The following is an 18,782-nucleotide window of genomic DNA, read 5'->3' on the forward strand; positions in this document are numbered from 1 at the left end:
ATACCAGGTTCTGCAATTCAGGGCCCAGATTAGGTTGTTTGATACCAGGTTCTGCAATTCAGGGCCAAGATTAGCTTGTCTGATACCAGGTTCTGCAATTCAGGGCCCAGATTAGCTTGTCTGATACCAGGTTCTGCAATTTAAGGCCCAGATTAGGTTGTCTGATACCAGGTTCTGCAATAATTCAGGGCCCAGATTATGTTGTCTGATACCAGGTTCTGCAATTCAGGGCCCAGATTAGCTTGTCTGATACCAGGTTCTGCAATTCAGGGCCCAGATTAGGCTGTCTGATACCAGGTTCTGCAATTTAGGGCCCAGATTAGGATGTCTGATATCAGGTTCTGCAATTCAGGGCCCAGATTAGCTTGTCTGATACCAGGTTCTGCAATTCAGGGCCCAGCTTAGCTTGTCTGATACCAGGTTCTGCAATTCAGGGCCCAGATTAGCTTGTCTGATACCAGGTTCTGCAATTCAGGGCCCAGATTAGCTTGTCTGATACCAGGTTCTGCAGTTCAGGGCCCAGATTAGGCTGTCTGATACCAGGTTCTGCAATTTAGGGCCCAGATTAGGTTGTCTGATACCAGGTTCTGCAATTCAGGGCCCAGATTAGGTTGTCTGATACCAGGTTCTGCAATTTACGGCCCAGATTAGGTTGTCTGATACCAGGTTCTGCAATTCAGGGCCCAGATTAGTTTGTCTGATACCAGGTTCTGCAATTTAGGGTCCAGATTAGGTTGTCTGATACCAGGTTCTGCAATTCAGGGCCCAGATTAGCTTGTCTGATACCAGGTTCTGCAATTTAGGGCCCAGATTAGGCTGTCTGATACTAGGTTCTGCAATTCAGGGCCCAGATTAGGCTGTCTGATACCAGGTTCTGCAATTTAGGGCCCAGATTAGGCTGTCTGATACCAGGTTCTGCAATTTAGGGCCCAGATTAGGCTGTCTGATACCAGGTTCTGCAATTCAGGGTCCAGATCAGGTTGTCTGATACCAGGTTCTGCAATTTAGGGCCCAGATTAGGCTGTCTGATACCAGGTTCTGCAATTTAGGGCCCAGATTAGGTTGTCTGATACCAGGTTCTGCAATTCAGGGCCCAGATTAGCTTGTCTGATACCAGGTTCTGCAATTTACGGCCCAGATTGGGTTGTCTGATACCAGGTTCTGCAATTCAGGGCCCAGATTAGTTTGTCTGATACCAGGTTCTGCAATTTAGGGTCCAGATTAGGTTGTCTGATACCAGGTTCTGCAATTCAGGGCCCAGATTAGGCTGTCTGATACCAGGTTCTGCAATTTAGGGCCCAGATTAGGCTGTCTGATACCAGGTTCTGCAATTCAGGGCCCAGATTAGGCTGTCTGATACCAGGTTCTGCAATTTAGGGCCCAGATTAGGCTGTCTGATACCAGGTTCTGCAATTTAGGGCCCAGATTAGGCTGTCTGATACCAGGTTCTGCAATTCAGGGTCCAGATCAGGTTGTCTGATACCAGGTTCTGCAATTTAGGGCCCAGATTAGGCTGTCTGATACCAGGTTCTGCAATTTAGGGCCCAGATTAGGTTGTCTGATACCAGGTTCTGCAATTCAGGGTCCAGATTAGGCTGTCTGATACCATGTTCTGCAATTTAGGGCCCAGATTAGGTTGTCTGATACCAGGTTCTGCAATTCAGGGCCCAGATTAGGTTGTCTGATACCGGGTTCTGCAATTCAGGGTCCATGCAAATTTTTCTCATCATATCAAGCACAGAATTGGGAATGGAAAATATGACGGAAATATAAGATTTATTTTTTAGTACAACATACAAGGTAATAATGGTTCAGATCATGTGGTTGACATGCAGTTATTGTTAATCACCAACATTCTCACTCAATATAAACCTTCCACTTAAGGTCTGTCAAGATCAAAGAACAATTCTGAAAATCGCTTTAACTAAATTAAAATTTCAACAATGTAAAGTCCTTGCACTGAACCACATTTGAAGGTCAGTAAAGTTAACAAGTATATGCAAGCATATGTTTTCTATATTAAAACTATGTATCTATAATTGAAAATGTCAATGTACAATCACGTACAATATCAAAAAAAGCTGCAAGGAAGATAAAAATGCCATCCATTCACTTTTATTCATGTTATAAATTTTGTTTTTAAATGCCATTGATGCCTTACAACATGAATTTGAAGATGTTATGACAAGTATTCTACATTTAAAGAGAACTGACACCCAGGCACATCCACTATTGAAAGTGAGAAGAAGAAAAACTTTGTTAAGTATATCTACAAATACAAGAGTACCTTAGAGGATAAATGATAATACCAACCCCATGTTTAATAATCCTCTGAGTACACACTACCTGGGCATGGTTGACTTTGGATAGCATTTACTTATGGGTCTCAGTGACCCTATCCATGACCTTTCAACAAATGGGAAACCATTTGTGATTTTGAATGAATGACAGTGGTGTGGAAAACTAGTGTTTTCATTTTTGGTTGCACTAAACACAATTAATGAAAAGATTGGCACAGCAAATCTGACCCTTCCATGACTATCGCATTTAGAGTCACACTTGTGATTTTTAACTCCATATGAACCTGTATATAACAAAATCTGAGAGATTTTAAATACAAGGTGGTGACAACTGGGTCCCAAATATTACTTTAAAAATTAAAGTGGACCATGAACAAACTGACTTAAAATGAAAATTATGGTAAAAACATGAAACCAAAACGGAGAGAAAATTGGCAGCTCAAGTTGACCATGAACAAACTGACTTAAAATGAAATTATGGTAAAAACATGAAACCAAAATAGAGAGAAAATTGGCAGCTCAAGTTGACCATGAACAAACCGACTTACAATGAAAATTATGGTAAAAACATGAAACCAAAATGGAGAGAAAATTGGCAGCTCAAGTTGACCATGAACAGACTGACTTGGGGCCCCGAGTGGCCGAGTGGTCTAAAGCGCTCTCCATTACGGATCACTGCCATCTCACCTCTGTCTGCATGTGTTCGAGTCTAGGATTCGGCCAATGTGGGTATGTGAGAAAGTTTGCCAGTAGCTTCTCATGGGTTGGTGGTTCTTTCCAGGGTTTTCCTGGGTTCTTCCTCCACCATTAATACTGGCCACCATGTATAGCCTATCGTGTGCTGAAAAATGGCGTTAAACCCCACAACAACAACAACAGCAACAACAACAGACTGACTTACAATGAAAATTATGGTAAAAACATGAAACCAAAATGGAGAGAAAATTGGCAGCTCAAGTTGACCATGAACAAACTGACTTACAATGAAAATTATGGTAAAAACATGAACCAGAATGGAGAGAAAATTGGCAGCTCAAGTTGACCATGAACAGACTGACTTGGGGCCCCGAGTGGCCGAGTGGTCTAAAGCGCTCTCCATTACGGATCACTGCCATCTCACCTCTGTCTGCATGTGTTCGAGTCTAGGATTCGGCCAATGTGGGTATGTGAGAAAGTTTGCCAGTAGCTTCTCATGGGTTGGTGGTTCTTTCCAGGGTTTTCCTGGGTTCTTCCTCCACCATTAATACTGGCCACCATGTATAGCCTATCGTGTGCTGAAAAATGGCGTTAAACCCCACAACAACAACAGCAACAACAACAGACTGACTTACAATGAAAATTATGGTAAAAACATGAAACCAAAATGGAGAGAAAATTGGCAGCTCAAGTTGACCATGAACAAACTGACTTACAATGAAAATTATGGTAAAAACATGAACCAGAATGGAGAGAAAATTGGCAGCTCAAGTTGACCATGAACAGACTGACTTATAATGAAAATTATGGTAAAAACATGAACCAGAAAGGAGATAAAATTGGCAGCTCAAGTTGACCATGAACAGACTGATTTACAATGAAAATTTCTAGTAAACACATGAATCCAGAGCAGGGAGAAAATAGGTAGTCACATTGAAGGCCAAATCTTAATCTTGAACCTCAGAGATCAAAGTTTCTTTTCTTGCCCAATGTGAAAATCATGCACAAAGTTTGGTCTACAACTAAACTTAATGTGCTGAAAAAATTGTTTTCTTACTAGGCTTACCCTGACCTTTACATCCAAAATATGATTCTTTCTTACCCAGGTGAAAGTTATCCACACAGTCTGACCAAGGAAGTTACAATAAAGCAAAAGTTAAAGTGAATAAATCATATTATTTGAAACACTTATGACCTTGACCCAAACCTTTGACTCCTTAGCTCCAAATTAAAAGTGCAAGTTATCAATAAAATTTGATTAAAGTACATGGTGTAGAACTAACTTTTGTGTGCAGAAACCATCTTTCATCATTCAGTGACATTGATCAAGACCTTGTATCTTTTGACTCCAAAACTATTAGGTTTCTTTCTTACTCTACATGCAAGCAATCCATAAAGTGTGGTTCCAGTACATGGTCTAACAATAAAGTCAATACGCAGAAACCATTTCTTTACCCTCCAGTTACAATAATATTGACCTTGTGTTTTTTAACTACAAATTGTCAAAAATCTTCTTTCTAAAATCAAGTAAAAACCATCCACAAAGTTTGAACAAGGTCTGTAATCAAAAGCTAAAATTGCTGTGTAGAAACCAAAACAGATGGATGGACTGGCCAACAGAGAGAAACAAAAAGAAAGATGGACAAAATCATACCATGATACAGCAGGATGTCTCAAGAAGAAATCTTACAAGCATGAAATTATTCCAATATCTATCATAATGTATTTAAGAATTAGAGAATACCTCAGAAGTGTGCTAGGATCTATATCTCTGCCACGGCCAAGGTAATCATCATTACTCTTTGATTCTGTTGGCTTGGCTGTCTGTGAACTGCTGACTCCTGGGTTAACAAAAATGGAGGAATCTGTCTTTGTCGGAAATGAAGGTGCTGACTGACTGGGTCTGCTTTCCATGGCTTTCTTCTGATCAATCTCCACTTGTGTTTTGACCTGGGGTTGGCTGAATAAGACAGATTCTGAGACTGTCCTCTTTTTCTCATTCTCAGCTGGAGATTTACCTCTTCCTACAGCTGGTGCTGACACTGAGCTGCTCAACAGGTAATCTGAATCATTTTTGTCACGATCTTCATCCTCTTTCAAACCAAGCCAATCAGCAGGGGATGACAGTGGTTTGGCAGGCTTGATTTCTTTTTTGGGCGGAGGTTGCTTTGCTGGGGTCTTGGGTTCAGAAATCTCAAGCCACTCCATACCTTCTGGTTTCTTAAGGCTGCCACTAGAGGGCCTGGAAAGGTCATCCTCCTCATCTTGAAATCTGAAAAATAAACACACATAGTATCACAATGTTCTACTCACAATTTATTGAAGAAAGTGGAAGACGTAAAAAAATAAAAACGTTTAGACAGAAGATGAATGCAATATGACTACGGTTTATTAATATTATTGAGATGTAAGATTAAAATTCCTTTTCCACTATTCTAACAATGTTATTTTATTGTATTAACTGATAAGGCCAAATGTATTTTTAAATATTCTTCTCATAGGCTCTTGACACCAATATAAATTGGTCAGTTCCAAATTTTACATACAATTTATCTTATGACTGTGCTTTCATGTTAAGTGATTTGCAAATGGTATTTTTAGAGCATCAGAATGGAACTTAGCAAGGAATTTTCTAATACAAACTGTTGTGCTCTAGCATTGTATTACATACAACAAAAACTGTATACATAATAAATAAATGTTATCTTCGTTAGTGTCATACTGGACTCTTAAATTAAATCCTTAATTTAATAAAAAGCTTAATTTTCCCTTCCAAAGCTATGGATAAGTATATTCATTATTGGAGACGACTCCCTAGATAAGTCTCTGACATATGACCAATACATTAACAGGATTGTCCATGTCAGTTTATATATCACTGGTAAACATTGCATTGATATGGGAAATACTCATAAAACAAGGGTTCCACAAAACATACCATTTTACGTGCACAATATGCTCTGATATATCTCCATAAATGACATGCAAAAGTTAATCAAAAACATTTTGAACACAAAATCATAAAAATGATGATGACATTACAACACTGATGATGACACTATTGCCACTGTATTGGCTGGAAAATTAACATTGATGTCTCACCATTTGCTAATGCCAGGCCAGACCAAAGAATATGGGATCCACTGTATGAATTGGATTAAAATACACCCAACTTACAGGTGGTTAAAACTTAAGTATGCAGGGTCTATTCTAGAACAGAAATTTTAGGGTGGAAATTGACATCTTGATTTGAAAAGGAAGGAGAATTATCTAACTACTGGGTAGATTTAGTGAAGGAAAGAAAATAGGGTCTGCAAAAATGATGAATGATTTTGATGATTTTTCTGCACTGTATTTTAGAAATAAGTATAAATCCTGCAATCAGGATTCCTACAATAAACCCTGAGTATGTATGTGCAAAGATGTTCTAAGACAAGCCTAAATATTTTATTTTCATTTTACACACTGTCCTGTTCTCCACACCAATGCTCAACAATGCTCAATCGACTGAGGCAAAAGTTGTTGAAAATTATTGTAAAATCTCTTAAAAATAACAAAGTACATTTTGATTTATATTATTTGAAGACTTATACTAAGATTACCTGACAGATCTTCTAGAGCCTGGTCGTGAACCAGAAGTGGAAACTGCTGAGGGCATGTACCCTCCAAACTGGAAGTCCTCTTCCTGCCCATCCTCTTTCTGTGAAGCACCACTAGCAGCATAACCTGCAAACAGTACCGAACTAGTAAATTAATCTGGAGTCAAACAGCACTTTAAGTTATATTAAATTTTGTATACATAGATCAATACGGTTCAGTCCATTATCTGCATAAATATTTCTTTTTCTTTTTGCAGTCTGCTTAAAATACTTCACAATTCATATTGCAAAAACAAACTAATTGTGCAGCAATTAACTTAACCTACTGTAAATCTAAAATAAGTTTAAGATTACTGTTAGATCCTCCTTATGCTTATATCTGGCTTTAAAGACCTTAGACTGTCTCATTTTTACATGGCATAAACCCATATGATGACTCCTGGTTAACTTTAAAGACCTTAGACTGTCTCATTTTTACATGGCATAAACCCATATGATGACTCATTTTTACATGGCATAAACCCATATGATGACTCCTGGTTAACTTTAAAGACCTTAGACTGTCTCATTTTTACATGGCATAAACCCATATGATGACTCCTGGGTAACTTTAAAGACCTTAGACTGTCTCATTTTTACATGGCATAAACCCATATGATGACTCCTGGTTAACTTTAAAGACCTTAGACTGTCTCATTTTTACATGGCATAAACCCATATGATGACTCCTGGTTAACTTTAAAGACCTTAGACTGTCTCATTTTTACATGGCATAAACCCATATGATGACTCCTGGTTAACTTTAAAGACCTTAGACTGTCTCATTTTTACATGGCATAAACCCATATGATGACTCCTGGTTAACTTGCCAAACAATGGCAAGTTAGCTCCGAGCAAATGATGGTACAGTTACACAGATCTGATGACAGGCAGCTTGAACCAAAGTCACACCAAAAAAGTAGTGGGCAGCTCTTCTATTAATGTAACAAATGCAAGCTGACACTGTATGCACATGCAGCCAAGTGCCTCAGAAAAAGCTGTGCAAATGTTGCTGGTACAAGAGATAATACTGTTCATAAGTGTATGTTATTACACTTACTTAACATACAGTTCTTGAAATCAATTTTGTAATGTAAAAGAAATACATTCTTGTTTACACACTATCCTCCCATATTTGATAACACTGGATACATTAACCTGTTGACAATAACTGTGACTTGCTCCTATCTGAAAACATTGGATTATCAGACTTGTGTATGACCCCTAAACTTATTTTTATTTGGGTTGATTGGATTATCAGACTGGTGTATGACCCCTAAACTTATTTTTATTTGGGTTGATTGGAGAAAAAACTAAGTGGTACTGTAGCAATGACTATAATGGGATTCAAACCAAAGGCTTTCTAATCTTCAATCTACAGCACCAACCTCCAGGATATGTTACATAGTGGCAATGTCATATAATAATATTCAGCTGAAAACAATGCACTGCATATAACTGCCATTCAGGAAGCCATTAAAAAGTGATCTTAATGAGGATGTGGCCTCTATATCCAGGTCAATGTGAATTAATTTATGAAACATGAAAACATGGACCTGCATGTCAAGTCCGTGATCAAAGTGTTGCTGAAAAGCTTTAACCCCAATCTTAACAAATTGTAATGACATTGGTGGAAAAGTTACTGATACACCTCAACACAAATGGGACCTAAAGCTACTGATATACCTCAACACAAATGGGACCTACAGTTTTAACTGATATACCTCAACACAAATGGGACCTACAGTTTTAACTGATATACCTCAACACAAATGGGACCTACAGTTTTAACTGATATACCTCAACACAAATGGGACCTACAGTTTTAACTGATATACCTCAACACAAATGGGACCTACAGTTTTAACTGATATACCTCAACACAAATGGGACCTAAAGTTTTAACTGATATACCTCAACACAAATGGGACCTAAAGCTACTGATATACCTCAACACAAATGGGACCTAAAGCTACTGATATACCTCAACACAAATGGGACATAAAGTTTTAACTGATATACCTCAACACAAATGGGACCTACAGTTTTAACTGATATACCTCAACACAAATGGGACCTAAAGTTTTAACTGATATACCTCAACACAAATGGGACCTAAAGCTACTGATATACCTCAACACAAATGGGACATAAAGTTTTAACTGATATACCTCAACACAAATGGGACCTAAAGCTACTGATATACCTCAACACAAATGGGACCTACAGTTACTGATACAGCCCAACACAAATGGGACCTACAGTTACTGATACAGCCCAACACAAATGGGACCTACAGTTACTGATACAGCCCAACACAAATGGGACCTACAGTTACTGATACAGCCCAACATAAATGGGACCTACAGTTACTGATACAGCCCAACATAAATAGGACCTACAGTTACTGATACAGCCCAACACAAATGGGACCTACAGTTACTGATACAGCCCAACATAAATAGGACCTACAGTTACTGATACAGCCCAACACAAATGGGACCTACAGTTACTGATACAGCCCAGTACAAATGGGACCTACAGTTACTGATACAGCCCAACACAAATGGGACCTACAGTTACTGATACAGCCCAACACAAATGGGACCTACAGTTACTGATACAGCCCAACACAAATGGGACCTACAGTTACTGATACAGCCCAACATAAATGGGACCTACAGTTACTGATACAGCCCAACATAAATAGGACCTACAGTTACTGATACAGCCCAACACAAATGGGACCTACAGTTACTGATACAGCCCAACATAAATAGGACCTACAGTTACTGATACAGCCCAACATAAATGGGACCTACAGTTACTGATACAGCCCAACATAAATAGGACCTACAGTTACTGATACAGCCCAACACAAATGGGACCTACAGTTACTGATACAGCCCAACATAAATAGGACCTACAGTTACTGATACAGCCCAACACAAATGGGACCTACAGTTACTGATACAGCCCAGTACAAATGGGACCTACAGTTACTGATACAGCCCAACACAAATGGGACCTACAGTTGCTGATAAAGCCCAACACAAATGAGACCTAAAGTTACTGATACAGTTCCACACAAATGGGACTTAAAGCTAATGATACAGCTCAACACAAATGGCACCTATTTGCTACAGATAGTTTGACAGTGCTTTTCATCCATAGCTGAAAGACTCAAAGAATAACTATGCAGGAAATCTGAACAAAACCCTTAAAATTGCTATTATATCCTTTGTTTTGAAAGACAATAAAAAACTGTGATGGATTTACCCCCTGGCTTGCTGAACTTCTGGTCTAAAACAAACTCCCTCCTTTCCTTGTTTGTCTCTAGGTGCTTAGAAACAGTGTCACGGCTCAGGAGTTTGTCAAATATTGACTTGGCAGGTTTCTCCTCATCCTCTATCTCTGTAGGTTTGGCCTTGACACTTGCCACTGCTTTGGTTCCCATGTCCTCAATTCCCAGGCCTCCCAAAAAGTCATCATCATCACTAAACACCATTTCCTCTGACTTTTTCTTTGTGATAGCTAAAAATGCCAAGTGGTTGATAAAGTATGCATATATTACGTTGATGAATTTTTTCAAAAAAAGCTTCAAATCTTTCCATAAGACAAAGATGCTCACACCAATAATATGTGAAACAGTAACAAAGTTATAAACAAAACAGGGGAAATATCTCCATAAATGTTTATCATAAAATGGTAAAAATCAAACTTAATGTATATCATTTTAATGTAAACCCAGTCTGGTTTCATCCATGAAGTCCTTCAAAAGTTATTGAGTGAAAATAAAACCTAAAGTAAAGTAAAGTAAGGTAATGTGACTGGATATATGGACAAGGGTAACACTATATTTCTCCATTCACAGATATGGCATGGTCATAAAAACAACATCCTCTGAATGATTCAGACTGGTTTACCATGCTCATTTTCATATATACGGTCTCAATAAGCAGAGGCAAGCGTATCCCATTCAATTCACAAAACTAAATTAGATCAGATTTAGAATGGCATGCAAGATATTGTTCCACTTCTTGTAAAGACAATAGTTCAATAAAAAGGGAATCAGATTAGTGAGACATCCAAAATACCACATTACTGGAAGATACCCAACAGAGAACAACACTGATACAGACCAGCATAACAGCCAACTCTTGTTATTCTGTTTATAATTTCAAGAAAACAATAAGGGCATTACATGGTGGTACATTTATGTATATTTTATTTGCAGTTGGATGTGTGTTAAACACCAGTAAATAACCTTCTCAAGGCCACAGCACATCCATACATCCAAAACCTGACTTTCTATGAGTCAATATGCCATACCAAGGCACAGCTTTAGCATAGTTTTTCAAATACATTGCCTGGACATAGCACATTGCCTGGACATAGCATACATTTTTCACTTCTTTTCAGCATTTGTATGAACATAATACAAAAAACTGCTCTGCCTTGTTAGGCAGTGGCTCTCATAAAGAATTCATGTTGTAAAAGACTTAATTTATTAAGTTTCTTAATTAAAAGAAACTGAAATAAGATGGCTTTCAAAGAACATATGTGCAAGCATGGATTTCAAGATATTTCAAGATATTTTAATTGTTTTTGCCCAGATAAACTGAAATACATATAAACTTCAGCATAGGTACCATAAGTAACAAAATAATTTTAAAAAATTAGTGCTGTAATACAGCTAAAACTGTCAATGATATTAGGTTTTACTATACTTTCCTGTTGCCAAAATGATCAGTCAATATACTGGAAAATAAAGAATGGAAAAGATAATAGTTACAAGAAGGAAACTCAGGCGAAGAGTCAGATACTCCATTGATAATGGTGCTACCAAGGCCAGCCTGCAAATCCAGTAGCAATTAAAGCTGTAAGATAAGCTAGAAAACTCTACAGAGCCCAACTTCAACCACTAGACCTGACAATATATAGAAACTATAAAGTTGAATCAAAATCACACTTCCACAACTGATATGGTACATAGGCCATGCAGATCATCTGGGAAAAGAAAGTTACTGGTGTTGTTACTGCACTAGTGGACTGTAAAACCTCATCAATCAAGCCAATTCATCCTGAATAGATAATTGTGGTTCATATGTTATTGTTGTCGGGTTTAACACCATTTTTCAGCACAAGATAGGCTATACATGGCGGCCAATATAAATTGTGGAAGAAGAATCCGGGAAAACCCCAGAAAGAACCACCAATCCACAAGAAGCTACTGGCAAGCTTTCTCACATACCCACATTGGCCAAACCCGAGATTCGAACCCACACTGACAGAGGTGAGATGGCAGTGATCCATAATGGTGAGTGCTTTAGACCATTCAGCCCCAGTTTATGTGAAAAATGTGAGAAAGAGTATACATAATTATCCATGTCTAGGAGAAAGCTGGACTTGTTTAAATTTGCAATTTCAGGAGTATTTACCTGTTAAACATATGTGTGTATCAGGGGACTTGATTGATATGATGTTGATACAGTGTATTTGTCCAAAAGTCAGTATCATATACTGTTAGTATGAACTGTGAAGCTAATTATCCAAACAATTTACTAAATATCAGAAATGTGAATTCACTTTTATTTGTGTAGGGCAAATTTTCCTGCATTTCTGGTTGGCTACAAACCATGAATTTCAAGATCAAATGAAAAATAACTGACCTATGAAGAAAATCCCCCATTCATTGACATTCCCATAAAATTAAGTATCAACGAAAATGTCGTTTTGTACAAGAACTAGTAAACTAATAATAGCAAATGGTACAGTTAATTTGTCATGAAAGTTGAGCAGGGCTTCTTACATTGTAGTCTAAATGCATATGACAAGATTCATCTATAAAAATACATTTAGAAATAAACATTTTTTTTACTTAACCATATCCATGCATTTAATTTTGTCCATTAATAATGTTTTAAAAAGGAATAAATCAATAATACTAAGCTTAATGTTGTTTTCTTTCAACCCATACTGTCATACATTTTGATAGACCAATTCAAGTACAATGGTCTAATTCTAATCATCGAGTCCAAAGCAGTATGACATTGTGTCTGGAATCACATTACCAGGACTTTATAAAGAGGGAAAGCAGAATCTGTTAAAGAATGGATATGTCTTATCTCTGTTGTCAATGATTTAAAAATATTCTTCAACAAGGAATAAAGTTTAAAAACTAGCTATAAAACTTACCTGCATATTTAACATGCAAGTTATGTTTTAGGACCATAAAAATTAACAAAGGAAAATAATTTGTTACCCCACTGTTGTTGGTCATTCAACCAAATAAACAGACTAAAGTGACTCATGTCTTTCAATCAATTCAGTAACCAGGCATTCAGAACAATTACAGATGAGAACAGATATTTTTTTGTAGTAAATTTGAACTGACCAGGTTTTGGCGTTGAAGAGTCATCTTTTTCCAACGTGGAAGTCCCATCGGTACTTCCACTTCTTGTTGGGGGTCTATCAAATAGGTTCTTCTTTCGGGGAGATTCTGTCAAAAGAACAACAAAAGTAAGTTACAAAATACACAAGGTGTGTCTCATGGTCCACATTTCTGACATTTCTTCAAGAAAGAGAACTGACATGAACAGGGAGTATCTGGATATTTGGTATACCCATAAATTGCATTTTACTGTAGATTAAAAATCCAGGTACAATTTGCACAACAGTGAACAAACTAATCAGTCAATGAGAATACTCAAAAAAATTATTTTCGAAAACAATGATACAAGTGGCACAAATTTATTCAATATACAAAGTACTTTTAGGTTTAGTCTTTTTAAAAACATTCAAATTTTAGATTCACTTTCGGTCAATATTTATTATATGTCTGTAGTTTCAATAGTCAAATTAGAGTTTACTGACAAAATGGTCTTTATTTAATTAAAACATGCTTTAAATATGCTTGCAACAAATTTTAAATTTCTACAATAATCTATCAAAAAGAACTGTCTTACCTGAATGTTTAACTCAGTACTGGGTTTTTAGCCTAAGCCATGGAGTTTTACAATAAAAGTCTTATTAACCCCCCTAGTCTCATAACTTACTTCCTTTCCTACACCCTAACAACAAGTCTTACATCAAAGTTGGATATTAAATCTGATTTAATATCCACCTTTGATGTAATACTAGTTGTTAGGAAGTTGGAAAGCAATTCAGTCATGAGACTACAGTGCAGGTAATTTCTGCTCTTTAACCACAAAACTCAATCTCTTGTGAAAGTGTGACCATTTCTTTCTGACAATTGAAGGATTTTCAAATCTATTGTTGCTGTTAGTATCCTGCACTTATTCACTGGCAGAAAGCTGCCAGCACTAAATTGTACAACAGATGGATGAATTCCACTGGTTGCTGGCTTTTGGAGACAGCCTTTTATCATGATTCATCATTATGATTTGACACAAGCAATCTGATGATGCCAGCAACTTTCTTATACTGCAATTTTATATAAGTTTAGTTTTTTGGTCTTTTTTGTTCTCAGAAAATCCTTGATTTGTACAAAATTTATAAATCGCTGATATTATTGAAGTTTACTTATGTAAGAATTATGGGCACACATGGTTGCTAAATTCAAACATGCTAATGGGTTGAAAAATCTCTAAAAGATCAATTCACTCAGGCTGTTAAGTACCAAAAATTGTACTTAACCCAGAATAAACTATTTACTCATGACAACCAGTATTATAGAACAGTACAAACTGACAATGCTAATGACCTGAATTCATTTGTGTGAAAGGCTGTTTTCTGGAACTTGTTCTTTGATCTTTCTAATACTAGTTGTAACTAATTACAAACTGAGACAAGTTTACTTTCCTTCTGGTAAACAATTATTACTATCAAAGAGTGAGACCAAAGTGCTTGCATGAGTTTGATGAAAACAAATGGAAAACAAACTTCCTTTTAAATGAATGAAACTGTCAACTGGTCAGAACTGACCTGACTGGCAAGTGATTGGAAAATTAATTCTACAAGCAGAAATTTTCACTTGCCATTTTAGGTTGGGTGATCGGTGACGATATATGGTGATTAGTTATGGTATACTCTGGAGAGAATAAAACCCTAAAACCAAACCATTGGTTCTGCATTTTGCAAGCTGTGTATGTCTCAATATATATCTGACATCTAAATTTGACAGAGATAAATAATATTTCATGTTATTCATAAAATGTGTACATTTAAAATCAAGGGTATAATTCCACTGATGAATATCACTTCCACTAAAATAAAAAATATGTACTAAAAATATCTTTATGATATACCCACCATATATATCATTTTCTCATGAACTATGTATTAGTGCTATGCATGTAACTTTATGATAATGACAAGAAGGATGATAATAATGATTATGTTTTGTATCATCATGATTATGACAATAATGGCTAGCAATGTTTTTGTTATATTTTATGTTTTACTCAGTTTTAGTATATGTTTATATTTATGACATGACTTGTACATGAGATGGATTTAAGTGAGGGACAGTTGTGCAGAGTTGCCCTTATTCTCTCTTTTTGGCCTGTTTCAATCCAGTGTCAAAACAGTGTTGAGACATCTGGAGACAGGTCTTAATGCAACAGATGGCCATCAGTTCAACTGCACCATAACTAATGCCATGCACTGTCCACACAGCTCTCTGCCATCTGCTTTCACAGCTAGTGGATAAGCATATCTGCTCAACTGCCTTATTAACTAGAAAAGATTTACCAGAGGGAATCAGGTGTAGCTGTCTACTCTGGGTCAACAGCCACAGATAGTTCATATACTGTCAACAAGAAAGGATTTACCAGAGAAAATCAGGTGTAGCTGTCTACTCTGGGTCAACAGACACAGGTAGTTCATATACTGTCAACAAGAAAGGATTTACCAGAGAAAGTCAGGTGTAGCTGTCTACTCTGGGTCAACAGCCACAGGTAGTTCATATACTGTCAACAAGAAAGGATTTACCAGAGAAAATCAGGTGTAGCTGTCTACTCTGGGTCAACAGCCACAGGTAGTTCATATACTGTCAACAAGAAAGGATTTACCAGAGGGAATCAGGTGTAGCTGTCTACTCTGGGTCAACAGCCACATGTAGTTCATATACTGTCAACAAGAAAGGATTTACCAAAGGGAATCAGGTGTAGCTGTCTACTCTGGGTCAACAGCCACAGGTAGTTCATATACTGTCAACAAGAAAGGATTTACCAGAGGGAATCAGGTGTAGCTGTCTACTCTGTGTCAACAGCCACAGGTAGTTCACATACTGTCAAAAAGAAAGGATTTACCAGAGGGAATCAGGTGTAGCTGTCTACTCCGGATCAACAGCCACAGGTAGTTCACATACTGTCACTGATGGCAGCAGGCAATGCCTGATCTGATGTCCATATTAATACTACAGTTATTATGGATTTACTTTTTTTAAAGTTTACTATCATATATGTGTCAGTCATGACTGACAGTAACAATATAGATTTCATTTATACTGTAACATGCTTGTAAGTTTAAAGGCACATAATATGCATTGAAATTTACACAGAAATATTCTAGGGTAAAATCCACCACTTTCCATTCATTTTCCACCACCATCACTTGAAATATTTTCTATTATACATTTCTTTTCCCTAAAGTATATATTCTATTAATCTTTAATTTGTATTAATCTTTAATTTATGTTATTATTTTATCTTCTACTCACTATATGACTTTGTTTTGTATAATGGAGAGGAACTTGCAAGGACTACTTGCAGCATCAAGCATTTTACTTCCAGTTATTAATTCAACTACAAGTAACAAAATAAATACAAGATATAAATAAATGTAACAAAATATGAAACAAAAATAACAAAACAATTGTAACTGCACCCAAATATTAAACACTGCTCTTTAACTGCTGTACTTTCTCCTCCAGCTGCAGCTATATTACTTTTCACTTGCTCTTCTTTTTCTCTTTCTCTTCTTCTGAGTCCAATGGACTGAGACATTAGGGTTATAGTATTTTCTCTTCTGCCAGTTTGTCTGCTGCCTGGAAAGGGCATTTGACATCCATACTATTTCAGGCTTTAGCAGATCACTGCTTTGTATGATACCTGTCATCAAAACTGCACCACCATTGTCACTCCTTGAATTTCTAGAAACTGCTGACAAAGCTGATTGACTCTTATGATTCACGACACAGATGACAAAGAATTAAATTACACTGATGGCAATGACCCTATGAATGCTGACATGAAAAAGGCAGGCTTGTTTGTTTTTATTAGCTGCAATTTCAGGCAGCAATTCCAGTTCCTGCAATACTGATGCTTGTCTTGCACACTATGCAAACCACTCTGTATTTCAAGGTCATATCTTCCCTCAGCCACTTATTTAAGTCTTTGTCTTGCAGCCAACTATTGTTGAATGTGCACTTTTTTAGTCATTTTACAATCATCTCTTGTCAAAATAACTCTGCTGCTAACAAGTTTTATGGTGAAAAGCCAATGCTTATGTGATCATCCATTCACAAGGAGTAATGGTACAGGATTTTCCATATTGCCTCCACAATAGCTATACTGGACGTCACACTGATACCATTTTCATTTAGGATCAACTAGACATAAAAAAAGTCTTCTGGTGAAAACACCACGTTGATAAGACTTCTCATTCAGGAAAGCTACTGTGGCTGTTAGGCAATGTTTATATTTTGGAGCAACCAGACATCATATGATGTATTTTAGTGAAAACCCCATGTTAATATGACCAGAAGTTGGGATACAAAAATTTCAAGATGGTCACTGTGATGCAATACTGCATTTCAGATCAGCATTATTTTCACCGAGGACCAAATAGATCAATGAGGACCAACTAGATCAATGAGAACCAACTAGACACTGAGGACCAACTAGACACTGAGGACCAAATAGATCACTGAGGAGCAACTAGATAAAAATAAGTCTTTTAGTGACAACATCATGTTGATATGACCATCCATTTAGGAGGAGTATAGATTTTCAAGATGGATATCCATGTGGTACCATTTTTGTTACGAACCAATCAGACCATGGGATGTATAAGTGCATGGAATTCTATAAGTAGTTTAGGATGAGTAGTGATGACAAACTTTTCCAACGGCAGGTCAGTTAATGGACAAGTCAACCAAAAGTTTTCTGACCTATGAACAACTTGCTAAAAAGTAAATTAAGAAGACTATAAAGAATTAATGAACATAATAAAATAATTTGCAAGAGGGATTTAACTCTGAGCAAAATCTTTTGAAGCCTTCCCCTTCACTATGCTGAGAGGTCTAAGGTCACATGTACACATTATGGCTAGTTTTTCGGTGTTATTTTGCTTTAGACTTACTTTTCACTCTGAAAAAAGTTATAAGACTTTTGAAAACTGCAACTGGTTGTTGAGCAAGAATCTTTATTGATCAAGTTTCTGCAGACATGTCCTCCATCTGAAGAGATTTATCTTTGTGATTATACACTGCGTTTGAATTCCTACCTGTGCTGGCTAACTCTATGGAACCTTCATTTTCCACTATTTTCAACCTCTGTAAATAAATTACTTCCAAATATCAGATTGCTTGTTCTTGAAATCCATTTTGATTTTACAAGTTTCAAAGCTTATTTCACAAAATAAGTTGTATTTTAACTAATTTAACTGAATATTCGTTGGTTTATCTTCAGATGACAAACTTGATGAGATGAAACAAGGTTGAAGGAATTGGCTTAAGGTGCAAGGAACCAAGCCTCCAGCCAAAAAGAATTTAACATGCTGCTAAATGCATGAACCTACTGAATTTCTATTTAGAAATGAAGGTAAATATTTAAAACTATACTTACAAAATGACATCTATTTACCAGAGAGGAGAGTGCTTATACCTTTATCTCATATTGTATGTATGGATTCATGATTATATGACATTTTTTCACACAGATTGACACCAATACCAAGAGTCCCCCAAAGAGACTGATGCTCTACTCACTGAAAACAATTATCAGGAATTCAAGATAAGACCATTTCTTCATTTTAACTGCCAAGAGCTGATATTCTTCAGCAGTTATATACTAAATGTCAACTTAGCACCATTTTTATTCAGAACCAACATGGCATCATAGAAAGTTTTCTGGAGGAAACACCATGCTGATATGACTGTTTTAGAAGAGTAACAAGATTG

At 36.8% G+C, this 18,782-nt stretch overlaps 1 protein-coding gene across 1 annotated transcript in view; it reads right to left on the minus strand.

The window, feature by feature from the left end:
• LOC149805973 (fas-binding factor 1 homolog) overlaps positions 1-18,782 on the minus strand; it is a 128,817-nt gene that overhangs the window by 72,216 nt on the left and 37,819 nt on the right. The window contains exons 10-13 of the mRNA XM_089950770.1: positions 13,032-13,136; positions 9,914-10,168; positions 6,599-6,722; positions 4,741-5,268 (exon numbers count right to left, since the gene is read on the minus strand). Coding sequence (XP_089806896.1) covers positions 4,741-5,268; positions 6,599-6,722; positions 9,914-10,168; positions 13,032-13,136 — 1,012 coding nt within the window. The remainder of the gene's footprint in view (positions 1-4,740; positions 5,269-6,598; positions 6,723-9,913; positions 10,169-13,031; positions 13,137-18,782) is intronic.

The sequence above is a fragment of the Sinohyriopsis cumingii genome, chromosome 2 (genome assembly GCF_028554795.1).
Source record: "Sinohyriopsis cumingii isolate HCF-2022 chromosome 2, ASM2855479v2, whole genome shotgun sequence".
In the NCBI taxonomy this organism is placed as follows: domain Eukaryota; kingdom Metazoa; phylum Mollusca; class Bivalvia; order Unionida; family Unionidae; genus Sinohyriopsis; species Sinohyriopsis cumingii.